Genomic DNA, 26447 nt, shown 5'->3' with positions numbered 1-26447 from the left:
CTAACGGCACCAGACACTCAGACGCTCCTCCACGGACACGAGTACTTCAGATGTGAACAGCAGTATTATGAGAAATTATGTCAGTGGTCCAGGGGAGGAGGACTACATAAACATTGTAGTGTTGTGATAGTAAAGCAGATGAAGGGGAGTGAACTATAAGTGTGTGTGTGTGTGGGGGGGGGGGGGGGGGGGGCTGTCAGTCACGAGCAGTTTACCCAACTTCAATGTGTTTTTCCCATCACCAAGGAGCCGCCTCTGAAAGAGCCACGGCGACATGCTGCATCACAGGAGGCAGGTTGGTTGCCATAGCAACAGCATCCACACCTGTTTGAAGCCTGTTCCCTCTCTGATCGCAACACACCCGAACGTGACAAGAAACTTCTGAAACAACTTCTTAAACGGCGTCACCTCGTTCAGCTTCAACAAATGATTCCTCCTGTCCTCCTTCCAGGCGCTCTGAGCTTTCAAGCAAAGCTTTATTGACAAATGTCCACACGCGCCTGCCAGCTGTGCGGCGTGAGCTTGAGAACTGAGCTTTGGCTTTACATTGCAAATGATCCACTGGTAGTTTAGAGCTGGAGAGACGAGTCTCTCCCTTCTTATCTGCTGGTACAGAGGGAGGAGCCAGGAACCAGGAAAACACTGCAAATCTCATCCCAGCAGTAAATGGCATTCGTTATATTTCTGTGTCACTCCGACGGGGTCCTGCTAGCTGGGGAGCGTTCAGTTTCTCTGTTCGGCTGTCAGAAGAGGAGCTGCTGTCGTCCACCGGTTGTCGGAAACAGTGAGTCGTTACTTGCTACTTCCTGAGAATCCTGCACTTTAATTAGTGGTGACGTTTGGCCTTAGAAACAACAGAATCAACCTGGGAAAGCAAAACCCACCATTAATAGTTTCATGAATTTGGTCTCAGGGAGGGTTTATCCTTTTTTATAAGTTTAGCTGCAGTACTAAGACAGCCCCTCCCTGTCCTGGACCTGAGCGACACCTGGGCGGGTAAATCAGAACCACCTGCCCAAAGGAGGTCCGAAACTGAGCTCTGACAGGCCAAATGAAACCCTCTATCCTGCGACTGCTGCTGCCTCCAGGCCTCTCGCTTTGTTCAGTACAGGCGGCCTTCACCTTTGACCTTGCAGGTCTGGAGGAGAGAAGGGGGTCTCCCTGCTGGTCTGGGTCGGGACCGAAAAGAGGAGGATTTCCTAAAACGTTGGTGTGTTTCGTCAAACATATTGCAACATGCTGAGTGCTGCCATAAAAAACATTGTACTATTTTCAAACTGACAAGAAAATCCTGCCCTGCGTTCCACTGAGCCTCAGTAGAAAAACAAATGGCTTCAATTTGTTTCACTATCCTGAATTGAGGTCTGGCGACTGTCTGAGGAAACCGACGCCGCCTCCCTCGCGCTGCTTCACACGAGGCTTTTCCATTACCAACGTGATGGCGTGAACTGTCACTCTCCATCTCCTGGGCGGAGGGGGAGTTCTGGGTTGACCTACTTTGTTGCAAATCTCTGTCATTATAATCTGAACACTAAAGTGGATTCACAACTTACACTGCAGGACAAAAACAACAACAACAACAATACAAGTAGCAGTGACACCAAGAACAAAAGCAACTGCTGCCATGAGGGTTCTCACGTGTGAGGCGGAGCCTGGCTGGTCATGACTCATCATAGGGAGACGCAGAGACGAAACAGGTCCTTCGTTCATGAGCTGGAAGCTGAAAAACCTGAAAGCCCCGAGCACTAAGATGTTCAGCCGTCTCGCCTCTGAGTGGCGCGACGACGACTGAAATCTTGTTCTATAAAAGCTTAACGCGTCAACCTGCTGTCCTTCGTGTCCCTGGAACAGAGCTGGAGGTTCTGTTGGTATTGCTACGTTATCACCTGTAATTTTCAGAAATGTCATAACGACCACTTCACCTGATGTCTGTTCCAATTTATGTTGTTCTTCTTCCCACATCCAAACATTCACGGCGCTACGCTAACTAGCCTGGGTCTCAGAGGACAGCAGGCAAGGAGACATTTTCTCTCAAAGTCGGCGAGTTCCTTTATTGTTTTGGAGGAAAACACAAAGCACAACCAAGTTTATCACTGAACAGGACATAAACGCCCTGAATATTTGATCATTAATAAAACAGAGCAGGTGTTTACTTGATAAGATAATTAATGAGGTACGTATAAGACGATGACTCCGCTCAGCAGGAGTCACGGTAACGTCACGTCAGTTTGATGCTGCTGCGTCTCTGATGTACTGAGATGGAACCGTCCTTTGGCAGATTATTAACATGATCAATAGTTTACATTCGCCATATGATGAGAAACGCACGGCTGAGCCCCGCGCCATGTTAATAATGGATACCGTAGTTAAAAATGTATTTACATCTCAGGGTAAAAGATGTACGCAAAGTCAAAGAACACGAAAAATTCTGTTCCACTGAGAGTTGAGATGAAACTTCTCACAGAGGGAAAAAAAAACCCTTCAGTTATTCAGACTGGGGGTTTTCAAAGTGTGGGGTGGGCCCCCCCAGGGGTCCGGACAGCTTCAAGGGAGGGATGATTGAAGGGATAAGAAAAACCACAACAAAGATTGTATATAAGCGTGCAGAAACTAAACTAGATATAATTTAGCGGGGGGGGGGGTAGTCTGGACGTCCGTCTTTACTGTTTGTTAGCAGACATTCTCGCATTTCCTGTGGTGTGTTAATCCTCAGACTTCAGCCACGGAGATCTTTGAGGTCTGGTGATGAGGCGGGACTGTCAATGATTCTTGTTGTTAGCTTTTAATTACGATGTTGCTGGAGCGATTAAATTAACAAACAGAATAAACATCTTAACACAATTCCACTGGAAGTCAAAAATTAACAAGTGAACGGAGAGAAGCAGAGTCGCCCTGCTGGCTGCTGAGGAGCTGCTCAGCCAGCGATCAGCACTGGGACATTTTGGGCATTCAAACAGCATCCTGGCGTATACGCGTAGAGGGCATTATGGATTACTTCACATTTAATAACATGTCAAAGTCAAAGTGGATTTACATGAGCTACAGTCCACAAAGAGCTGCAGCTGATAGTGCTGCTGCTCCCAGGCTACTTGTTAGCGCTGCTGAGCTAGCTGGAATGATAAAAACAGCCCCAGTGGGCACAGCGAGGAGAGCTGATTGATAGTGTTCTGCTGCTGCCGCTGCCCTCCAAACTACACCGAGTCAATACAAGGCAGTGAGCTTCATTAAAAAGTTAATTCATTACAAATTGCTTCAACTACAGAACGAATGTGCCTCAGAAAACCTCTACAAACTACGAAAATAGAAACAAGAAGGTATAAAATGAAGGTTTCATGGAGCCATGTTTATTTTGTAATAATTAACATTCATTATGGCCCTGTTCCATTCTAGCGGGGCTAGAACAACATGGTTCTGGGAGTCCACACATCAGGTCAGGATTGACTGCGACACCCAAGACAACATGAGACTGTTAGTGGCTTGAGCATCTACACCTGCACTCACCTGCCCTGAGGTGTCAGCATTCATCTCAACTTTCCCCAGGAAACATTCTGACTTCAGCAAACGTGACCACAGCAGACGTGCTGCGTTCAGATGCCGTCATGCTGGTCACATTTTTGAAAAAAGTCCACATGAATCTCAGAGATGAATATCAATCCAGGTAACTCAAGTTACCTCCAGGTAACTCTAGTTAACTCTCGTTAGTGCCAGCTAACGCAAGTCAACTCCAGCTCTTTCATGGGCCGGGCAGAAGCCATGGAGATGCATTAGTCTGTGGATAGTGAGTTAATATACTGTAGTTTTAGAAAGTGTTTCTCAGAATTATAAAATGTGTCAGAGGAGCGCCTTCATATTCCCACGCAAACTGCCTCACTTTTATTGTCGGCAGGTAGAAGTTTTTGAGGCATCCGTATTGTGGCTGTCCAGGTTGCCAAGCAACAGTGTTGCATTTTGAACACCAAATACATATGAACACATATTCCTGGGCAACAATCATCAAATGTACCGGAAACAGACATTTCAGCAACAACAGTAAGAAAAGTATTCAGTAGATGTTGACATTTTTGAAATGAACTGAATAAAAAAGGTCATCCGTGACATCCAGCACAGAACCAACGTCATGAACAACCTCAGTGTGACCCGGCGCTCGCTCAGCAGCAGCCGATCACATCCAGCATGTCACACGAGACAAGCCAGCAACTAATCACATGACACGTGTGACATCACAGGAAGGAAAGACAGAAAGGGAAGAGCTCACTCTTTACCAAGTCAGCCACGACTGCGAGACGCCACACAGCCGCTTGACTCACTCACTATTTACAACTGTACGCTGAGACGTGACTAACAACACTAAAACTGCACTCTGCTCCTTCGACGGATGCGAGTCACAAGCAAACAAAACCCTGCCAATGATCGGCGTCACAGAGAAGTTTCGTGGAGGTTTATAATGAGGTTGTGATGTAATAAAGACTCCATCCACTGCTGGAACACCTGAGGAAGGATCGGGCCGCCTGGGTGACTGACACGGCCCACACAGTCCTGCTGAGCTCTCCTACACCCATTAGGGCAATTTATCCTGCATGTGCACCTGCAGCGTTCACTCACAGTGTCAGGGACCGACACAGCCCACCAACGGCCCTGCGCCCAGTCCACCAGAATAACTGTGTGTGGGAGCACAGGGACTCTGTCGCTACAGTCTCATGAGCAACAGCACAGATGAAACTAAAGAGGAACCTTCTGTTTAATTCCATTTCATTCATTTCTTAAAGCAAAAAGTGTATTTTTATCTTCCAAGTACTCACTAATGGGAGTATTCAGCTCACCAAGAGCTTTTTCTCCCTCCACCATCACTTCTTTCAGATTTCAGAATGCAGAAAGAGCCAGCCACATGTATTTAGCCTTAAGCTAATGGACGGCTAACAGCTGCTTACATCTCCCAAACTCTCAGGCTCATCGTGCTTCAAACACACTGAAGCGTCACTTTAGAAAGTTCCATATGAACTCTGAGTTCAGCTGTTCTTAGCCGTATGTCTCCGTTAGCTTCAAGCTAAATATATGTACATATAAAGTCTTGGTTGTGAGCTCAAGACTCATATTCGTGAGTACTTAGAGGACAAAATACGTTTTCGGTGCGTCGTATCGCTTCATTGTTGCTTCTGGTGGCATTCAGATGCAGCTTAAAACATTCCCTGCAGCCTTGGCAGGGTTTGTGTGCAGCTGCTGGCTGAACCCTTATTTATTGTGGTTAAACACAATATTTGTAGATTCAGTTTACAGTGCCGGGGTTTTATTATTCTCCAGACAGAATCAAAAAGATCTTCCTTACTGTGTTGTTGCCATTGCCATTTAAGTGTAGGCCGCTATCGAAGAGTGACGAGGAGCCTCGACCAGGCTCGGACGACGGCCCCGGAGAACCTGAGAGAAGAAGAGACGGACGTTCATCACTAAAAGGATTATGTTCATGATCACATACAGTATGTTTGAAGTCCAACAGGAAGTGATCGTGTCAGGATGAGGTATTTTTGTAGTCCAACAGGAAGTGATCATGTCAGGGATGAGGTACTCATGCAGTCCAACAGGAAGTGATCATGTCAGGGATGAGGTATTTATGTAGTCCAACAGGAAGTGATCATGTCAGGGATGAGGTATTTATGTAGTCCAACAGGAAGTGATCGTGTCAGGATGAGGTATTTATGTAGTCCAACAGGAAGTGATCATGTCAGGGATGAGGTACTCATGCAGTCCAGAGGAAGTGATCATGTCAGGGATGAGGTATTTATGTAGTCCAACAGGAAGTGATCATGTCAGGGATGAGGTATTTATGTAGTCCAACAGGAAGTGATCATGTCAGGGATGAGGTATTTATGTAGTCCAACAGGAAGTGATCATGTCAGGATGAGGTACTCATGCAGTCCAGAGGAAGTGATCATGTCAGGGATGAGGAACAGGAAGTGATCATGTCAGGATGAGGTACTCATGCAGTCCAGAGGAAGTGATCATGTCAGGGATGAGGTATTTATGTAGTCCAACAGGAAGTGATCATGTCAGGGATGAGGTATTTATGTAGTCCAACAGGAAGTGATCATGTCAGGGATGAGGTATTTATGTAGTCCAACAGGAAGTGATCATGTCAGGGATGAGGTATTTATGTAGTCCAACAGGAAGTGATCGTGTCAGGATGAGGTATTTATGTAGTCCAACAGGAAGTGATCATGTCAGGGATGAGGTACTCATGCAGTCCAACAGGAAGTGATCATGTCAGGGATGAGGTATTTATGTAGTCCAACAGGAAGTGATCATGTCAGGATGAGGTACTCATGCAGTCCAGAGGAAGTGATCATGTCAGGGATGAGGAACAGGAAGTGATCATGTCAGGATGAGGTACTCATGCAGTCCAGAGGAAGTGATCATTATCGCCATCATGTTTACTTGAAAAGGAAGAACTCGTCCCACCCTTTCTCACATTTGTTATTCACATTTTTTTATCTTCCTCTGCCTTCGTCTTACTCATTTCTCACTTGTTTACCAGCTCCAAGTGGATGATTTTACTCTGGCTGTTCTCATCACTCCCAGCTGCTGCAGGAGTGATTCTGCCGTTCCTGCTCGGGCGACTGAGCATCACAGTTTATTACTTTCATATCAACGCTCATCTACTGAGCAGCTTAAAGCATTAAATTCACCCCAAAAAAAGACAAGCCCGTGTGCAATATACTGGTGGGGAGTCAACATCAAAAAAGCTTTGCTGTTGTGAACTTCATCAAATGCAGGTCTCTTACCTAGAGGCAGTTTTAGAAATGATGGAACTTCTCGCAGGTAGCGAACGGCGATGGTGACCTCATCTCCGGCGGTACGCAAGAGGTGCACCTGAGAAAGAGAGGGAGAGAGAGAAAGAGAGAGGGAGGGAGAGAGAGAGAGATGGAGGGAAGATAGTGAGGTGGTGAGTGGTGCGGTCAGATAAACATGAATCTCATATTAATGAAACGAGCCGCGGTCATGTGTAGCTGCTACAGTGGCAGAGCTAGAGATGAGCTCAGAACCAGCGGTCCAAGCCCGGCTGGAGCAGAGAACAGGAAGCCTGCCTTCTCTCTCCTGACAGGCAAAGTGACAGCTGACACCTTGAGGTAATTAAGCTCTGAGTGTGAGATTATTTGATGGCCAAGTGATAGAAAAATATGTCCTCCAAAGATGTTCAGTCAGATTCAGGTGAGTTCGGTGTGAAGGAGAAAATATTAAATCTGTCAGACTGTTTCTGATTCCCCTTGAAAAACCCAGAGAGAAAATGAGACGCCTTACAGCATCATCAGAAACAGAAGGGCAGAACCCTTTACATTTTCATGATACGCCGTTAGCGCACGTCTGCTAACGGATCACAGCCATCTTCGCTGCCATTGTGCTCTTCCCCTTGTTGCTTTAGCCTGAGAATCTGTTCGTAAAACATCTACATTTGTCCTCAGAGCAACCATTGGAGGCTGCAGGAGCAACCGTTGGAGGCTGCAGGAGCAACCGTTGGAGGCTGCAGGAGCAACCGTTGGAGGCTGCAGGAGCAACAATGGGAAAGCGTGACAACAATACTTCACACAAAAAGAGTATTTTGCCTTTAAAGTACTTGCAAATGAGTGTTTTCCCCTCCTGCATTCCCTCTGTCTCTGTCTGCAGAAAGGGCCTGCCACACATTTTTAGCTTGAGGCTAATGGAGACTGGCAGCTAACAGTTTAACTGTCCAGAAATGGTTCCAATCTCATCTTCCGGTATCATCCACATTGTCCTAATCCAGACAGGTGATCAGGAATCCCCAAACACTTTGACCACAGATTAAAACGAATTAGCCGTCGGTCTCCATTATCATCAAGCTAAGCTAAATGTACCTGGCTGACTCTTCCTGCATTCTGGAGTCACAAAGATGTAATGCAGGAGGAACAAACACCTGAGCGAGCTCAGGACTCCTGTATACTCAGTGAGTACTCATAAGTGAGGAGTGAAAATGCCATAACAGCTGTGGTTCCTGTTCTAGAACCACTGAAGAAGAAAGATGGAGCCGCAGCAGCAGGGACTGGCAGCAGCTGGTAAAAATTATACTCACAACTTCCTCGTGAGTGCAGTGCTCCACGTTTATGCCGTTGACCTGCAGGAGACAAGAGGAAGAGCCAGTGAGCACATGCGCTGCTGCTAAGTGCTAACACGTTCATCCGTGAGATTACTACGAAATATCATATCAAACAAGCCCAGATGCACGACACAGCTGAGGACGTTGACTGCGGTGTCTTCATGTGACCTGAGACAACGAGTACAAGAGGTTTCAGCAGGAGAGCTTCACTTGAGGATGTCAGACGGAAGAAGGGCAAAGCGCCATGTAATCACTGCTGGAGTCATGAGGCTCTGACATGGAGGCGCCAGGGGAACCTCAGCAGGGAGACGCATGTGGATGAGGAGGGAACCTGCCAGTGAGGAGCTCCGGCTAATAGGAACGCTTCAAACTAGCAATCAAGTATCAGAGTAGAAGGTGAAGGACAGACAAACGTCCGGGGGAACTCTCACGCTACTGAGACACCCAGCTGTCCTCAGTGACTGGAACCAGACCACAGCGTTCACACATTCCCACCTTTGAGGGACATTTTTACAATCAAACATTCCCTGAGAGGAAAGACCGTTTGTCCTCACGCCGTTTTAAAACCTGCCAGGGCGACTTTAGTGTTTCCAGGCTCGTTCACCTAAAAAACACAGTGGTGGACTCAAAGCTTCTTTACTCCAGGACTCTCTGGTCTTCACTCCTGGACTCTCTGGTCTTTACTCCTGGACTCTCTGGTCTTTACTCCAGGACTCTCTGGTCTTCACTCCTGGACTCTCTGGTCTTCACTCCTGGACTCTCAGGTCTTTACTCCTGGACTCTCTGGTCTTTACTCCAGGACTCTCTGGTCTTCACTCCTGGACTCTCTGGTCTTCACTCCTGGACTCTCAGGTCTTCGCTCCAGGACTCTCAGGTCTTCACTCCTGGACTCTCTGGTCTTTGCTCCTGGACTCTCTGGTCTTCACTCCTGGACTCTCTGGTCTTTACTCCAGGACTCTCTGGTCTTCACTCCTGGACTCTCTGGTCTTCACTCCTGGACTCTCTGGTCTTTACTCCTGGACTCTCTGGTCTTCACTCCTGGACTCTCTGGTCTTCACTCCTGGACTCTCTGGTCTTTACTCCTGGACTCTCTGGTCTTTACTCCTGGACTCTCTGGTCTTCACTCCTGGACTCTCTGGTCTTTACTCCAGGACTCTCTGGTCTTTACTCCTGGACTCTCAGGTCTTTGCTCCTGGACTCTCTGGTCTTTGCTCCTGGACTCCCTGGTCTTTGCTCCTGGACTCCCTGGTCTTTACTCCTGGACTCTCTGGATTTTCCTTCCGTGTGAAACAAACACAAATCCATCTTGACACCACGAGTTACATGTTTCATAAAACAAACAACAAATTCAATCCTGAAGAAAATCAAAGACAAATACAGTAGAACTAAACCACATGGACTCTAGTATTCAGGCATTTGTTGAGTACTTTTCCTTGATTGATACAAAATTTTCAGGCATTGAATTTCTAGTTTCTCATTCCATGACTTTTCTAGGTTTTTCATGACCCCTAATACTACGATACTATTCAAATTCGTAGTAAATACATTTGATCCGTCATTACAAGCTCCAGCAATATTCTTGATTTACTGCAGCAAACTGAGATTCATTCTAGATCTTCTTAATCGAGTGAGAAATAAAATAGATGCAGTATTTGGCAGTTTGACAACTCTGATAAGTCATTTTGAACAAATATCCATCAGTGGTGCTCCAAAGGTTGAGGTAATTGCAGTTCACTTCATAATAGAAGTCTTGATATCTTCCAATATGAATGTTAATATTGCCTGGCTGCCAAATATCTACTTGATATTCCAGATACACAGCAGATCCAATAAAGCTGCGCTCCAGACAGACGGATTCAAATGAACTGTTTAAAAGATGAAATGAAAACCTAAAGACTGAATGAATTCTTTTGGGTTCTGATGATGGTTCTCATGAACAGAAGCAATGATTTATTCTAATGATTGATCCACAACGGAGTCAATGAATCTAGAGACGACTCGGTAAAAATGTATTTAACCACAATATTAGCTCATCTGATTACAAGCATTACAGTTCAAACTTCAAAAACACCATCATCTTATTGCCCAAATGAAATTAAACTGTCAGAATAGAAGCCAGCTGAAATTAAGATGCAATCAACCTCCAAGCAAATAAGTCACAAACTGATGTACCGACCTGCAACACAGCGTCCCCGACGAAGAGCTTCCCCGTCTGATCGGCTGCAGGCGTCAATCAGCGAGTGTCAGAGGTTAATGAAAACATTAGGAAATAATTGCTCATTTCATACATGCTAATGTGGTGGAAACAGCAATCAGTGTCTCTGTCGGACTGATCTCAGGCCACATCCCACCGCTGAGCCAAGGAACACAGGAAAGCGTGAAATCTGAAACTAATCAGGATATAAACCCTTTAGCGGCGGCGTGGGGGAACAATAGAAGCTCTGTTGTGAGGAGGTTTGGAAGCTGTGAGAGAACGGTTCTCAGACATGATGGTGCTCGGGGATCCAAGAGGTCTTAATGTGAGCAAACTAACAGACGGCAGGGCAAAGAGCAGACGGATGCTGAGAGGCCTTCAGCTATCGCCACTGCTCAAGTGCTACCGTCTCCATCAAGACCTCGCCAGCTGCTCCCGCCAGGCGACTGGGATTTAGAGAGAAGGCCTCTGATCAGCAGCGGCCTTTAGAACTTTTTAGAGCCTATAAACAATGAATTCAAACCTTTACACTTCACTTTTTTGTTCATCTTTTATCTAAAGACAGAGTGTTGTCGTGTGAGGTAGCTGAGTGGGCCGGACCCGAGGTCAGCGCCGCCCACGGGATTGTTGATCATTACTGAAAATCAGCTCTGTGGCAAAGAGGAGGGTTCTGGAAGCCTGAACGCAAAGGTCAGCAGTACCAAGCGAATGTTAGCCTATGAAGGAACTACAAAATGGGTCACATGACTTCAGCATCGCCACTAAGCTTCAGGCCTCTTCTGTTTTCACCCTGATGACCCTTGTACTTTTTCAGCCACTTGTTGGGTTTACTGGCATATTTCATTCTGTAGGAAAACATTAAAATATCGGGTTGATTTTCGTTGACTGATGCCAACAACGGCTGAACTGTCCAGAAACGTCTGTTGACCTCCAGGTCGTCTGGTCTGATCCAGGTCAGATTTTCAGTGAGCCACTAACCCTCCCACTGGCTGAGACGGAGGAAATCATCTTTCAAAAACCGTCTGTATTTGTGAGTGGTTGGAACTTCACTTCTGCGGGAGATATGATAATTAATGATGCTCAAAATAATTTCACTGAGATCGTAAATATTCTCAGGAAGCTTTTATATTTTATTCAACTTTCTACTTTGCAAACATTTCTAAATACAGTTGTGAGGGGGAAAAGATCACTTCCTTACCTACTTGATCTTTAAAGATCTTTGAGATCACCACAGGCACGTTGTGCTCGGCGCCTCCCTGGCAGCAAGGAGACAAAGACGCACATTACTGAATCTCAGTGGGGCCGAACAGTCGCCTCTGCTTCCCTAAGACTTTTCACTTTCAATTTCGTCTCCTCCTCATAATCAGAACTCACTTTGATGCTCAGGCCCAGACCGCCAGCCGCCTGTCTTCGCAGTACAACAGTCCTGTGCTTTAGAAAGTGGGAGTTTCTCATTGGCAAAAGGATATAATGAACACTGAGACAGAGTTCTAGAGCTCTGCTGCAGGAATTAGAATAAAAGGCTGGAGCCCTCAGGCGCACTTACATTTACATGGGATTCACTTCCTCGTGTGCAGACCACGTCCAGCTTCTGGATGGTTAAAACCTCTTTGGTCAGTTTCAGGCAGACATCATAGGTATTGTTGGTCTCCTCATTGTACAGCAAAGCAATTCCAGATTTGGTCTGTTGGAATTGAGAGGAGCATTGACATGTTGGCCAGCAGAGCAATTGTGCTCACAATGAACATGTTAATCCTGTCAGTTGGTGTGTGTGTGTGTGTGTGTGTGTGTGTGTGTGTGTGTGTGTGTGTGTGTGTGTGTGTGTGTGTGTGTGTGCGTCGTTCCTCAGGGTTAATTGGTTTTGCTTGACATTGTGAGAGCGTGAACCTTTTGTGTCACGGAAAATAAAGAGACTGAATTTTCTCGCTTTCCCTTGTAAAAAAAAATAAAAAAGGGCAAAAAATACAGGCAATACAGAGAAGGAGACAATTTAATGGAGAGGGCAAAAATGACAGCAACCCCTCCTCCCTCATGGGGGGGTGGGGGGGGGGTCAGGTGAGGATACCTGCAGACATGAGACACAGCAGCACAGTTCATTCGCCCGAAATTGGATGCTTGTTCTGCTCTGTGATCGTTCAGAGCTGCAAACACCCGATGAATTGAAACAATCTGGACCCTTGAGCTGTTCTAATTAATTAGAAATTTCCTGCACTTTTGTCTGGAGATTAAGTGACTGGCTGCCAGATGGAGTTCTGCAAAGCTCTCAGTTGCAGCGTAGCTCAGAGGTTCTCCAGCGAGCCTCGTTTGACAAACTCAAGAACTCCTTCACAGCCCTTATCGACATCATTTTGGATTTTAAAACCGGTGGTTACAAAGTGATCCGCCTCTTTTTCTCACCCACGTTTGCGTTTTTCTTCTCCGAATCGTCACAGCAGCACAGCGGGAACATAAACACCATTTATCAACCACATTTTGAACCAAACCAGGACATTTTTTCAATTTTTACTGGACATTCTTGACAAGAGTAGGATGAAACCCGGCCCACTGCAGGCTAAAGGACGTCACGTCTCTAATAACAGCTCAACATCAGCACTCCAGCTACTACTCCCAATATAGTATTGCAATACATTGCATGTTTCAGTGGCGTGATGGCAGTGACTCAAGTGTTCCACTGAGGGAATCTGCAAAAATCGTCGTCATTGTCGCCCTCCTCTTATCCGGTTGGTCCGGGTCGCGGGGGCAGCAGCCTCACCAAGGAAGCCCAGACTGTCCTCTCCCAGCCACGTCCACCAGCTCTTCCGGGGGAATCCTGAGGCGTTCCCAGGCCAGCCCAGAGATATAATCCCTCCAGCGTGTCCTGGGTCGGCCCCGAGGCCTCCTCCCGGTCCAACATGCCTGGAACACCTCCTGAGGGAGGCGTCCTCACCAGATGCCTGAACCACCTCCACTGACTCCTCTACCTGGAGGAGCAGCAGCTCCACTCTGAGTCCCTCCTGAAGGACAGAGCTTCTCACCCTGTCTCTAAGGGAGAGCCCAGCCTCCCTGAGGAGGAAACTCATTTCAGCCGCTTGTATTCAGGATCTTGCTCTTTCAGTCATTACCCAGAGCTCATGACCACAGGTGAGGGTTGGAACGTAGACTGACAGGTAAATCAAGAGCCTCGCCTTCTGCAAAAATTCAAATCAAAATTCTGAATTAAATACTTTTGACTCCAGGCGGCCCAATGGAGCAGTGGTCCTCCCTGTGGCCCCCAGCAAGAAGGTTGTGGGTGGAGCCCCGGCTGCAGCACGGGGTCTTTCTGGGTGAGTCTCCATGTTCTCCCTGTTCCTGCTGGGTTCTCTCTGGTACTCCAGCTTCCTCCACAGTCCAAAGACATCAAGAGGGACCAGGTTAATCCAGACTCTAAATTGACCGTAGGTGTGACTGGGAGAGCCAATGGTTGTCTGTCTCTATGTGTTGGCCCTGCCATGGACTGGTGACCTGTCCAGGGGGAAGGCTGCTGGGATAGGCTCCACCCCCACCACCCTCAACAGGAGAAGAGGAATGGATGGACTTTTGACTCCATTTGTCATCAAAACAATGGGATGTGGATACTACTAGAGTGCCCGGCGGTACTCGTAGGATTGCACTATGTTGCAGTAGTGTTGAGTGGGTGTGTCCACCCCCTGGTTGAGCTGACAGTAAAGCTGCTTCTCCTCAATTTGCCTCTGGTCCAGCTGGAGATGTGAGATGCCTCCTACAGCTCTGCAGGACCAGAGAGCGTTCAACACCAGTATCACCATCAACTTTACTCTTTGATGACATCTTCAAACTGTCACGCTGTCACTCAAACAAACCCCCCTCAACTCACTCATACGTGAGGAGAAGATTATTTTATTTTGGTTCCAAGTGTTGATACTGCCTTCATATTTGAAGATATGAGCACGGGAAATAATCCTTACATACATAACATCATGTAACTGGACGAGAAAGGACACGAGTCACCATTACTGATACGACTCCAAAGGCATTCTGATGTACAATAAATGATCCAGAAAGAGGCTGCTGGGATCGATACTTCATCATTCCAGGATGAAGCACTTCATAACAGAACCCCAGACACAGGACGAGGTGGTTGGAGTAAGAATGACAAGAATACAAAAGGATGCTGTTCCACTTTGCAGCCGATATCTAGGATTCAGTAGAACGGCGGAGGATTGACCTTTTCAAAGATGATGTATGCATCTGCGAGCTGCAGTTTCAGAGCCCTGCATCTCACAGGCTGGAGAGTTTTGGTACAAAGTGTCAATGTTGCTTCTTTAATTTGACTTCTGCAGCATCTGAGCGCTAAAAATAGGCTGTGATGCTACTTCAGTCACTCAGCCAGGGTGGAGGCTCTTATTCTTCTGTCCATCTGTCACGTTCCTCTTATCAGGATTCTAATCACGCCGTCACACAACAACGCTGGTCGACTGCCATCACTAACAACTGGACCCATGAGAGGGAGACAGACAGCTAATGCTAGCCAGCGCTAGCCTCCGCCAGCCCGCTACAACTGACACACGCTGAGCTCAACCCCTGCCAAGGGCCCAGCAGGTGTCCACCGCACGTCCAGGAGGAGCAGCTGCAGCGGAGGCTCTGCAGAAAACGCACGTATCTGAATAATTACAGACACGCGACGCCTTACTTAGCTGATAGTTTAAGATGTCGATTCTGTATAAACAAGTTTATTTGATATGTACTTTATGTAAATGCTGAAAAAACCCATTGAAACAGTGAATTGGAAAGGGTGACTTTTCTAATTTCCATTTGAGGATTTCTAAAACCCATAAATCAAATATTTAGTCCAGTGTTTCCTCATCATAAAGACACCATGATAGACAGAGAGATGAACTCAATACTCCAATAAAACAGAAGCAACTGTCTGCCATGTGGAACTGCCATGGTAGCCCAGCTGTGTGGGACACGCTGTTCACCAGCTAGCGCCGCTTACTGCTAACTTGCACCGTCCCCCTTCAAAGCTGACAATCGCCAGCTACACGCAGGGAAATGAGGCCAACGTGAGACGCTGTCATCACCACCCAGGAAGAGCGATGTAACTGATGCTTCACCAAGTCAATCATTGAGAGAGGGACAGAAGAGTCAGGTGGTGCGGCTGGTTACTTACTGAGAAGTTATCGGCAGCGACATTAACGACGCCAGTGGTCAGAAACAGCCGCTCCTCAACTGAATCGATAACCTCGAGGAGCAGAGGAGCAGCGCACCACTGGAGCGCCTTCAGAGGCAACGACCGGCAAGACGAACGGGGAGGAGCCACAGCAGAGCCGCACAGTTTAAAAAAAAAAAGACTGAATCTTATCTTTTTGCACTTGAGCGTTCGTAGACGGACCTTTTCTGAGCAGTTTAGCTGTCGTTAGCTCAGTCTCCTGTAGCTTACATACGTGGCTGGTTCTTCCCGCGTTCAAAGAAGAGATGCAGCAGGGAAAAATCATTTTTGAGAGTGTCAGACTCCCATTACTGAGTACTTGAATAAAATACACATTTTAGTTGAAGTATCACTTTAAAATTGTCAGGTGAGCAGTTCGTCGCTGCTGCAGGTTGAGGTTTAGTTTGGTTTGAACGTTGTTGTGGTTTTCACACGGTGATCGACTGATGTGGGAACCCAATATGGAGCTCCTGGTCATTTACCCTCCCCCAGCGCGACAGCAGATCATCATCGAGTCGCTATGACCTCATCTTCCCATCTCATTTCGTTTGTGTGAGCTGGAAACTTAAGTGTGGCTCGAAGCGGCCTTGTGGGACACCTGAACACAACCACCGTGTTGAGGCGCCACTCGTTGGTTGTAGATTCTCTTTCAATGCTGTCAGAAAGTTTCTAATCCAATAAAAAGCCTCCACATTCACATCACGCTGCCGCCGCAGAAGCCCAGGGATTAGATTCAAAGCTGAACCGAGTTAAAAAATTTTGACAGCATATCATATTCATCATGTTGACTGCGGTCAAATGTCCTTTCTCCGCTTTTAAGCCCTCGCAGATAAACTGCGGGGGGTGAAGCTACAACCTCATCTCACGCAATCCTCCACAACAAGCCTGCAATCAATCCGTCCACTGAAAACACACGCCATTTCGTTCTTCCTCGCCGCGCTGGACAGGACTGATTTAAAACCTGTGGTCATTTAGGGAGAGAATGAATGCTGTTGGTGGCATCTGCCCAAGAGGGATGGAGTCCAGATATTCGCAGTGTCAGAGGAGATCACATCACAAGTCCACAGCGAGACCTGACCAGGGACACAGCCAGCCCCGGGTCAGGTGGACCGCGGCGGTCGGACAGGATCCAAGCAGCACTGTCACCACATCATCTTTTAGGATGATGCAATGAGGGTATTTTTAATTGGCAAAACAAACAAAAACCAAACATATGTGCGACATTGGTGTGGAGTTTTAGCACATCAGCAGGTGAATTCTCCAGCGAGAGCCACAAACACGTTTTGTGCAGCCGGTGTCCTTGACCTCCGTCCACACAAACATGATCAGCTCATCACTGAGCTGAAGTGAGAATCCAAATTGCCTCCAGCTGTTACCCAGATATTACTGAGATGAATGAAAATGGGACGGACGGACCACCGGAAACATCCTGCCTGCAGCCACCGCTGTGAGAGGCCCAGAGACCACCAGCAGGCGCCCGCGCACGACCCCCCAGACTAAATAATACTGATAGCAATAACAATAACAGTGGCTGTCAGTTACTCTACGTGATACTTCAGCTAAAATGTGTTTACAGACACCTTTCAAGCGTCACTCACAGGAGTCTGGAGCTCACCAAGTTCATTGTTTCTCAGTGACTGCAGTACGCAGGAGGAGCCAGCCACGCATATTTAGCTTTAAGGTAATGCTAACAACAGCTTAACCGTTTATGAAGTATTTTGAACTCTTTAGGTAAAGTATCACTTCAAAGAAACGTCCGTGTATGCTTCATCACATTCCTGCAAATACGTCACTTTATCCACAGTTAGCTTAGCATCACTGGAGCTCTGGAGGGAAACCAAGCCAGTCACCTACCAGCACCTCTGAGGCTCTGCAGCCAGAGCAGAGAGGAGCCCCCCCCCCCCCCCCCCCCGAGATACTTCACCTTTAAAATTCAAATCAGCCGTTCGTTCACTTCTGCATTGTGTTTTTAATTCTCTTTTTCCAACATCCACTGTTCTACTCAACATATTTTGGGGTGTTTTCACTCACTTCTGGCTTCTCTCCTATGACGTTGATCCGTCCCCCCGTACAATATTCATTACATGCAAATGACTTATTATGCAGATTAGTTGCTGACATAATCGAGTGACTTCCAGCACGACCAATAGCGACTTTCCGAACTGAGGATTTGGTAACACTGCTTGTCGAGGACTTCTCCTTGGGCAGGTGCGGGAGCATCCTGGAGGTCTGCCAGCCGGCTCAAACCCCAACAAGCCATTTCACTCGGCCGAGAAATGACCTCGCTGAGACGATCAGAGGGAGGCGAGCGCAGGAGCAACCCTTCTGAGATCTCGGCACTGCTTTAAACTCGTCCGAGATTATGCCTGAGAAGCTTTGAAAGAAAAAAAAAGAAGAGTTTCCTCATGACGGGCAGTAATCGATTGCTCCCGACCATCCCTACTCGAAGGCTCTGTAAATCCTGGGGGAGCTGCAGAATCCCACCATTGAGGATATTTCATCCCTCATAAAAACATTTGCAGAACTGCATATAAACTGCACTTTGTGCATTTTGTAAGAGTCGCTGAAAGACACTGAATTTGCAGCATCAGAAAACAGAGAGCAGCAACACATCCTCACATTTACAGAGGAAGCAGAGTGTTAAGCGTGTGGGCTTAATTATCAAGAGCGATGACTGACCCCAGCTTCATATGGCGCCCTGCTGTGCACCGGCCACACATTTAATGCAGTTACCTCCATCAAAGGTTACCCACACAATGCTCCGACAGATAATGGCGCTCGCACACGTGTCAGAGGGGTCTCGCAGCTCATTTTCAGCCTGCGTCTGAGTGGATCCAGCCGTCCGCGTGTCACCAATCAGAGTTGAGCTTTGCAGAAGACAGACGGATACAATGTTTGATTCCCAGCATTTAAGTGCAGTGCTGAAGCAGAAATTAGCATAAATCAGAAAAACACAGTGTTGGCGTTGTGCTGGGAGCAGCAGTGATGGCGGTCCACGCCGGCAGTTTGGTCCCCAGACATCTGTTTATTCACTTTGCTTTAAAATCTGAGAGATGCACTGGGCTTCGTGCATGAATGATTTCTTATATTTGTTCTTCCACAAAGCAATAAGAGGAAAATAAGAAAATCCGAGGTGGGATTCATGGAACGTGCACCGACAGCCAATGTGTTCCGACGCACCTGCGTGTGTTGATGATCGCCCACACAGGTGAGCAAACGTTCACACAGCAGAGGAGACGCCTGCTGAGAACACCGGTGCGTATTTAGGACAGGTCAGACATTTCCTCACCGCGTCCATCTGAGCGGTCAAGAGTCCAGAAATCCCACAGAAACCAGTCAGGGTCCAGTGCAGACTGGTATCTCGATTCAGCACAATTTCAACTGATAGTGGCACACGATTGGCAGTGTGAAGTCAAATGTTTAGTTTTAAGTGATTATTCTCATTTCTTTAATCAGGACATCCATGAGAAGGAGTGATTTTTGAGCTGATCTCCTCTCAAACTATCATTCATGGAGTCGTTGCTTAGGTTTGATGATCCGTCAGCAGAAACACGTCACTTAAAACAGCGTTCTGACACAAAAGGAGCCTTCCTCTGCACCTTCCTGAGTGTATCGAAGGGCATATTGGGATCTGAATCACTGCCCTGGGGGGACCATCTAAAGTGTAAACTTTGTAAAATGATTTCATGAACAGGCCTCCACCATTCAAGGGTATTTTCTTGTGCTGTTCTGAAGGCATTTCTATTATTGTCATCACTGTTTTACCAAAGCCAGTTTTGTGCGTTTATGACTTTGATCTTCCCTAAGAACAAAGAGGAGAGCGTCCCAGAAGTGCTTCTCCCCTACAGTTTCAGGATTGTTTTTCTCATGATTTCCACTCTGTGCTGTACAAGATGACGGCTCGCTCTCTCCCCGCCTTGTTTTTGGCGAAGGTTCTAATCGCTGACGGGCAGAACACTTCCTCCAACATCCTGGTCACTCCACTTTTACCACCTGACAGCGACGCTAAGCTCAGGAAACAACCCGTATTTAAAAAATGTGCAGTTCTCCTTCATACTTCAACCGCCCAGACGTGTCGTCCTCCTGAATGTCTCCTGACATTTGAGTTGGCCGTGATGAAGGAAAACGGTCCCGACAGCTGATAACCTTGAAGAGAACCACAACTGTCAAGTGACACACGGACACACAAACACCGCCGGTGGCCACAACTTAGCGGCTCTGCCCGAGCACACGTTCTCTGTCCAGATCAATCACGTCATTTCCAGGAAAGTCATCAAACCTGGAAGCGCGGCAGGAAATGAGACTAAAAGCTGTTCAACGCGTCTCTCCAGGCCACCACACTTCCCTTCCATCAGTCTGGTTTCACTTTAAAGGGACAGTTCACCCCAAAAATCACGTTCACTCTGGTGCTCATCCGTCTTCCTCATCACCAAGTTGAGAGATACCGCACACAGGAGTCTGCCTCCTCTTCCGCTCAGGAGAACCGGACCCAATCTGGTTCTGGTACTCAAAGCATCAAAAAAAAAAAAAGAAGGGGTTTTTAAACTTCATCAGCAGAAAAAATGTCCTGTTCAGCCAAGATAACTCACAATCTCAGCAGTTAAATATCGACAGTTGGAGACACTGCTGAGCTTCCTGAATGATTTTTTTGGTAAAAATATACCTTCTTAGTGCTCCGAGCAGAGATGGGAGGAAGACAGCAGACATCTGAGGCTGGCAGGACCGAGACGTCTCAGTTCTAAACCACAAATTGATTAAAATGACATTTCAATTTCGACCATGGAGTTTAAAGAGGAGCTGATGATCAGAGGCTGAATGAAGACCGGCCAGGTGGAGGGTTTGGTGACAGCCCTCAATCTCACGTCACGACGTTCTGGATGGAAGTCAAGACCAGTTCGTCCATCGAGACCTCCAACTCAAGCGTTCCGACGGTTGTTACGCGGTTATAATCAGCTTTACCGCAACACCGTCTCTCCCAGGAGGAGCCGAGCCAGACGACCGCCGGAGGACATCAGCAGGTGTCCACATTTCTAGAGCTGAAAGCGTTTTAATCGTCATCTTTACAAAGATCTTCACATCTGAAGTCCCGCTGACATTTAAGAGATGAAACGTCTGACTGTTCCAGCTCGTCCTCATTTTGTGGGTCAATTAAATCCAACTTGAGGGTTTACAGTAATCACACAAGAATCACGGAGGCTTGCCTCACTTGCCCCGCAGAGCAGCTTCACGCAGCACATCTGAGCTGAAAACAACCACCAGTACTGCAAAGAGTACTACGTGTTGACAGAGCAAATACAGGGGCGCAGGACGGAAGATGCTAATACATCAGCGAATCGTCAACCTGCAGACATGCAACTCTGACATGTTGGCCAACATGACGGAAGAGGAGGGGAAAGGCAAACGCAACTCATCGAGCAGACTCTCTCTCTCTCACGAAGCCCAGCACCGCCGCCGGCTGCAGTCACATGACCCATCATTCTAGACTGGACGGATGAGGCCGTCTCTCCTGTCACGGCTTTATCTCGCAACTCATTAGCACATTTTAGTGGAACCATTCTCTTCCCAGCAGGATGAACCTGATGGGAGTGAGGAGGAACCAGCAGTCGTCACCATGGATTAGCAGCACCCGTGGTGATCAACGGTCCCGGCTGGCGTCCTTCACGTGGAACTCTGACTGACCCACGTCGATGTCACTGGACCTCCAACATCTCCACTCCTGCCTGACTTCCTGCTCTGGGCAGGAAGCTGCTAACGGTGCTTTTATCTCACTCTTTGCAAATCAGTGCCTTTCCAACCGTCCTCATGCAAAAGCTGCTGAGAATTAAAACTTCTGTTTTGAATGTTCACCAGCGGTTGAGCAACACATTTATCCGAAGAGAGAGATTAGAAATAAAAGGAAGTAATTTACTGGTGGAAGCAAGTAGCTGTGTAATGACTTTCAGTTATTTGAGGCAAAGGTAATTATCACAAACCTGCTAGAAATAATGAGAGAAGGTCAATTCCCAGGGATGTCGCGGCAGCGTGAGGAGACGCTGCTCGTCAACATCCTGCAACCCAGTGAGGACAGGATGGAGCTGACAGGCGTGACATCACCTTCGCCGCCGTCCACGGTCCTCCTCCCAGGATTCAAGACCACTTTTGTACATTCATTGTTTGAATAAGACTGAGGCTCAGAGGTAGAGCGGCCGTCTAGCTACCAAAGGGTCGCTGGTTCGATCCTCACTTCCCCCGGTGACCATGTCCAAGAGTCCTTGACCAAGATACTGAACCCCTAACTGCTCCTGATGGCCCTGTGATGGACTGGTGACCCGTCCAGGGTGAACCTTGCCTCTCACCCAATGTCAGCTGGGATAGGCTCCACCCCCCGCCCTGACCCTTAATGGACAAGCAGTATAGAAAACTGATGGATTGTTTGAATCCTGCTGGTCTCAGGCCGCAGCAGCAGCGTGCGGTTCTGCTGTCGGCCCAAATCCGCCCACCGCACTGCAGATTAGTCAACGTGGTCTCAGGAGGGCAGGAGGTCCTACTCAGACCATCGCGGTCCCGTTCAGACCCGAGTGGTCCTGCTCAGACCATCACGGTCCCGTTCAGACCCGAGGGGTGGCTCTGCTTCATTATGTTCCTTATTCAGGGGTAAACGGGCTCAACCAACCCCATCAGGGGGACGATGTCAGTCCTCCACTGTGGGACTGTTTCTATTTTCCACACAAAAGGATTTTATGTCGGGACAAACTGGTAATTTATTCATGATAGCTGATGAATTAATTGCTAACTTAGTAACGAATCCCAGTCACTCCTCACCCCCCCGCCCGTGCGAAGGGTCCACTCGTCCCTGTCAGCTGCAAGAGGGACAACCTGGGTTTCTTTAGCTCTCTCTTAGAAGTGGATGGGACATTAAAATGCAGACCTTTCCAGCCTTGAATCTAAATAAAAATGCTAATGAAACACAGCGGGATTAATAATGCAGAGGGAGGGAATCCTGCCACTTGCCAGGGAACAAGAGCGGCTGAACGCGGTGACACCGCAGCTTGTTTTGATGTGTCAAGATTGAAGACGCTACACATCCTCCTGGCATTTGAAAAATTAAAACACCGTCTAATTAAGGCCTTAATTACTGCCTGGTTTGTATTCAGCTGAAAAATGGAATATGACTATGCATCAGGCTGGATTATATATGTAACCGCACTTCCTACAGAGATTAATTATGAGTTTAAAAAAGGACTAATTTATGATATAAGACTGAAGTCTGGCCTTTGGCCCACTTCTCAGCTCTCCTGGGCTGCTGACATTAATTCATCTGCCACAAGGAGATTAAAGTAAATCACAGGCGCCATCTAACTGCCACCTTACAGAATGTCATCACGAAAGAGTTTACACAGCGGAGGTACTTGGGGGAGGAGTCACCCTACAGGTGCCACCTGTGTATTTCTACTCGTTAACGTCTCCTTTCAAATGAATTCCGCTTCTAGAACCGAGTCAGTCGTTTTGTAGTTCTGGGGAACGAGAAGTTCAGGAGAATTCATGTCCCTGCGCCAACGGGAGACTTTTGCCGAAAAACACGGTTGATTTTTGCAACACAAAGGCATCGACTTTCACACTCCGCTGGGGTGTAATTACGCTGCTGCAGCTCCCGCCGACAGAGAGCCTCCGGCGTGTGACTGCAGGGTTGGGAGGCTGTGTACGACACGCGTGTCACTTATTTTCATGCTGTCAGAACAGAACAAGCTGGAGTTTGATAGCATGATAATCCCTATGTGCTGCTCTCCCTCTAATCCCGACTGCGATGATCTGAGTTTGGCGCTCCATCTGTAAAGGTCCAGTGGCGCAGTGTGTGTGTGTGTGTGTGTGTGTGTGTGCGAATAATCTCTGGAATATTGGAAGTGTCTGAATTGTTTAGTTCACTCAGATCGCCCTCCATGGTGAGGACAACCTGCACGCCACCCCTCACTTCCTGTACGGAGGCCAACCAGGCTGGACATCCCACCAGTGTCTACTCACACTCCTCATACTTCACCATAAGGAGTATTTTGCACTTCAGTTACTCACCAACAGGAGTACTCAGCTCACTAAGAGGTTTCTCCCTCCTGCTTCACTTCTGAGGGACTCCAGAAAGCAGGAAGAGCCGGCCACGCTCCGAGCTAACGAGGCTGCTGGCTAGTTGGTTTTAGTCTCCAGTCAAACGGTTGTTAGCTTCTGCATCCATTAGCTTCGAGCTACATACGCGTGGCTGGCTCTTCCTGCTTTCAAAAAAAGTAACGCAGTAGTTAGTGAGTACCTGAGAGGTGAAATACATGTTTCAACGGAGTATTGCTTTAATGTGTATTTGTCATTCATGTACTAGTGATTATTTGTATTTCTCATCCTAATCAGAGAGCAGGAGACACTGAGGGGTCCTCAGTTCTCCACATGACCGTTTGGGAGTCGAACATGTGGCCCGAGTGGCGCTGGTGTTCGCCGAAGTGAGCAGGTCGCCCGCCTCGCCGCCCCCCGACAGACACCCGGCAGTTTGGGTTCTTATTGAGACAATAAATCGGTGACTGTGCTTCCTCATGACCTCTGGACATGCGGGTTTACTCACGGAAGTTGGAACCGGGAGGCTGGCGGGTCGCTCGATCAGCTCGGGTGGCTGCTTCCCGGTAACGTTCATCTCCCGTCCAGCCGCGTCTCCGTCCGCTGACTTCCCTCGGAGTTTCTCAAGTCATGTATCCAGCGGCTGAGCGCTATTCACCGGCGTCTCGTTCAGCCTCGGAGGCGGATGGGGAGCTCATGTCCGACCGGGGGGAGGCTCTTCTCTCACGGCTGCGTTTCTCCGGGAGACGCCGACAGTCGAGCCCGCTGTGGGGGACAAAAGAGTAGCAGCAGCCGCCGCCGGTGTCTCAGGCTCGGGGACAGTCAGCAGCTGACTGGGCTCCGGCGCTGCTCAGCTGCTGACTGCATGTCTGTGCTATTAACCATTCCTGCGTCAACATTAACCCGTTCACCGGTGCCTCGCTGCCCCGCGCCGGCAGCCCTCACGGTGCTGCCCATCAGCGCAGCCCAGTTTGTTCCTCCCCCGCAGGAAAAACAGCACGAAATTCATTTGGGTTGAAGTCATCAGGAGCAGGTGAGTTGAGGAGCAGACCTCCCCTCTCAGGACCTGCATAAATTTGGCTTTAAAGCAATACTTCACCCCAAAAAAGTGAAATTGTGTTCACTTTAAATTCCTCACCAGGATGCACCCCTGTCACGTGACTCCAGGATGCAGAAAGAGCCAGCCATGTGTATTAGTGTGATGCTAACGATTCCTGACTAGTAACAACAGGAAAAACTAGCCAAAAACATGGTCACTAAGTCTCCGGGTCACCTGCTGTAATCCACTGACACTCCAACTGGAGATAAAACAAAAATGTATTTATTTTATTTTTTATTAAGGTCCGGTTGGAGGGTTGTTGTTTTGGTCTGTGTAGCTACGCTAGCTTCACTGTAAACAGAAGGTCCCCCAGAGGAAAAGAGAACTGTGTCATTAGAATTATCATCTGTTTATCTGGTAAATGAAGACACAAAGACATGTCCAGCTGTGGTGGACATTTTGTCAGTCAACATCAGGACACGCTGAGGTCGGTCAGAGTCGTGGGGCGCCATGGAAGCAGTGCTGATTACGTCACACTACAGGAGCGTTTCTCCTTCCCAGCGTTCATGTTTTGGCCGACACCAGTTAACGCTCGGCGGCGACGCTATCGGCTCAAAGTCTGGTGGAACTTGTTGATCTGATTCGGTGGTCACGGATGAGGGGCAGCACTTATGATCGGTACTGCAGCTCGCCGGGAGGGGGAGAGGTTTTGGCACTTTCAGTGAGCGTCCGTTGTTCGCCCATCACAGTACGTAGCAAACAGCAACAGGAGGGTCGTTCTGCTCCGTACATCCACCTTGCGTCCATCAACAGCCTGCTAGCGGCTGGTTCTCAGGCCTCGAGGAATTCAGTGTGCAGCCTTGACGAGGAGAGAGAGCAGAGCTGTGCCAAAAATAGCTTCACACTGCAAGAAAAGATGCTATTCATGATGATGAAAGGCAAAACAGATCAGGCTTCATTGTCCACGATGTGCTCAGTGTAGAACTGTCCGTATTACGGGGAATAATAGCGCTGATGTGGTGCTCAGACTATCGATCCGTGTGCTCGAAAAGGAATCAAGGCCGCCTTCTTGTTACCGCACAAACTTTCTGTTTCTGTAGGAAAGACAGAAACACCGAGAGGCCTCAGGAGACGAGGAGAAGCTGAGAGACGAGCCTGCAAAGATTCCAGGGGTTTTTAGTGGTTGAACTTCTGCTCACAACAGAAGCAGATTATTCAGTGGTGAGTTACATGGAAGGAGACGAGCGGACGCCGACGTGCGTTGGGTCCTTTCAGGTCACAAAGCTGTTAAATCTGCAGGGTGAAAGACGTGTTTTCACTTCAAAGCTGAAAATACACTACACATGGACACAATATACACATCTCGTGTCCTGAACGCCAATCAAGATGGAGGTTTGTTTTTTTTTTGTATGATGTCACTGACGTCCTGTTGGATGGGACGATGGACAGACAGAGACGTCAGAGCCAGCGGGAGATTTGGGGGTGATCTGGTGGGGTGGGGCCAAGGTTAGTGGCCCCGGCACCCCGCCTGGGGCTGTGGCGGGCGCTGGAGGCCCACTGCTACACCCTGAGACCTGGGACGGAACCAGAGACGTGCTTCGGGTGTTCGGCGGTGAATCGTGCAAAGGTTTGCTGCTCGACGTCTCCGTGAACGTGAGCGGACATCAGAGACGTGAGCTCTGAAACAGTCGTAGTACAACAGCAGTATTACTTTAGTAGTAGTATTCACTTTCTTGATGTGCAAATATTCACGAATCATCCTGCAATCAAAGTGATGGCATTGATGTGAGCAATAACCTTGCGGGTGAAGCGGCCATGACACAGGAAGTTTGCGAAGCGACAGACGCGCGCAATAATC

The 26447-nt window shown here is 48.0% G+C and overlaps 1 protein-coding gene across 5 annotated transcripts in view; it reads right to left on the bottom strand.

The window, feature by feature from the left end:
* The window catches only part of sntg2 (syntrophin, gamma 2), a 192237-nt gene extending 167548 nt beyond the window's left edge, over positions 1-24689 (bottom strand). For 2 of the 5 annotated variants that reach the window (XR_015109651.1, XM_086181737.1), the window contains exons 1-8: positions 24059-24685; positions 11842-11979; positions 11670-11726; positions 11494-11551; positions 10278-10321; positions 8078-8119; positions 6774-6861; positions 5324-5412 (exon numbers count right to left, since the gene is read on the bottom strand). Coding sequence is in view for 3 of the 5 variants with exons in the window: in XM_086181737.1 (XP_086037863.1) it covers positions 5324-5412; positions 6774-6861; positions 8078-8119; positions 10278-10321; positions 11494-11551; positions 11670-11726; positions 11842-11979; positions 24059-24127 (585 nt within the window). In the remaining 2 variants the exon portion in view is untranslated. Of the gene's footprint in view, positions 1-5323; positions 5413-6773; positions 6862-8077; positions 8120-10277; positions 10322-11493; positions 11552-11669; positions 11727-11841; positions 11980-24058 lie in introns of those variants that run through there. The other 3 variants (XR_015109652.1, XM_086181739.1, XM_086181738.1) reach the window with 3 other exon arrangements.
* Positions 24690-26447: the final 1758 nt, after the last annotated feature.

This window comes from Aulostomus chinensis, chromosome 17, assembly GCF_037954235.1.
Source record: "Aulostomus chinensis isolate RoL2024-O1b breed Wild chromosome 17, RoL_Achi_v1.0, whole genome shotgun sequence".
Taxonomy (NCBI): domain Eukaryota; kingdom Metazoa; phylum Chordata; class Actinopteri; order Syngnathiformes; family Aulostomidae; genus Aulostomus; species Aulostomus chinensis.
Note: the sequence above shows the minus strand (reverse complement) of the source record. Positions and strands in the feature narration are given on the sequence as shown.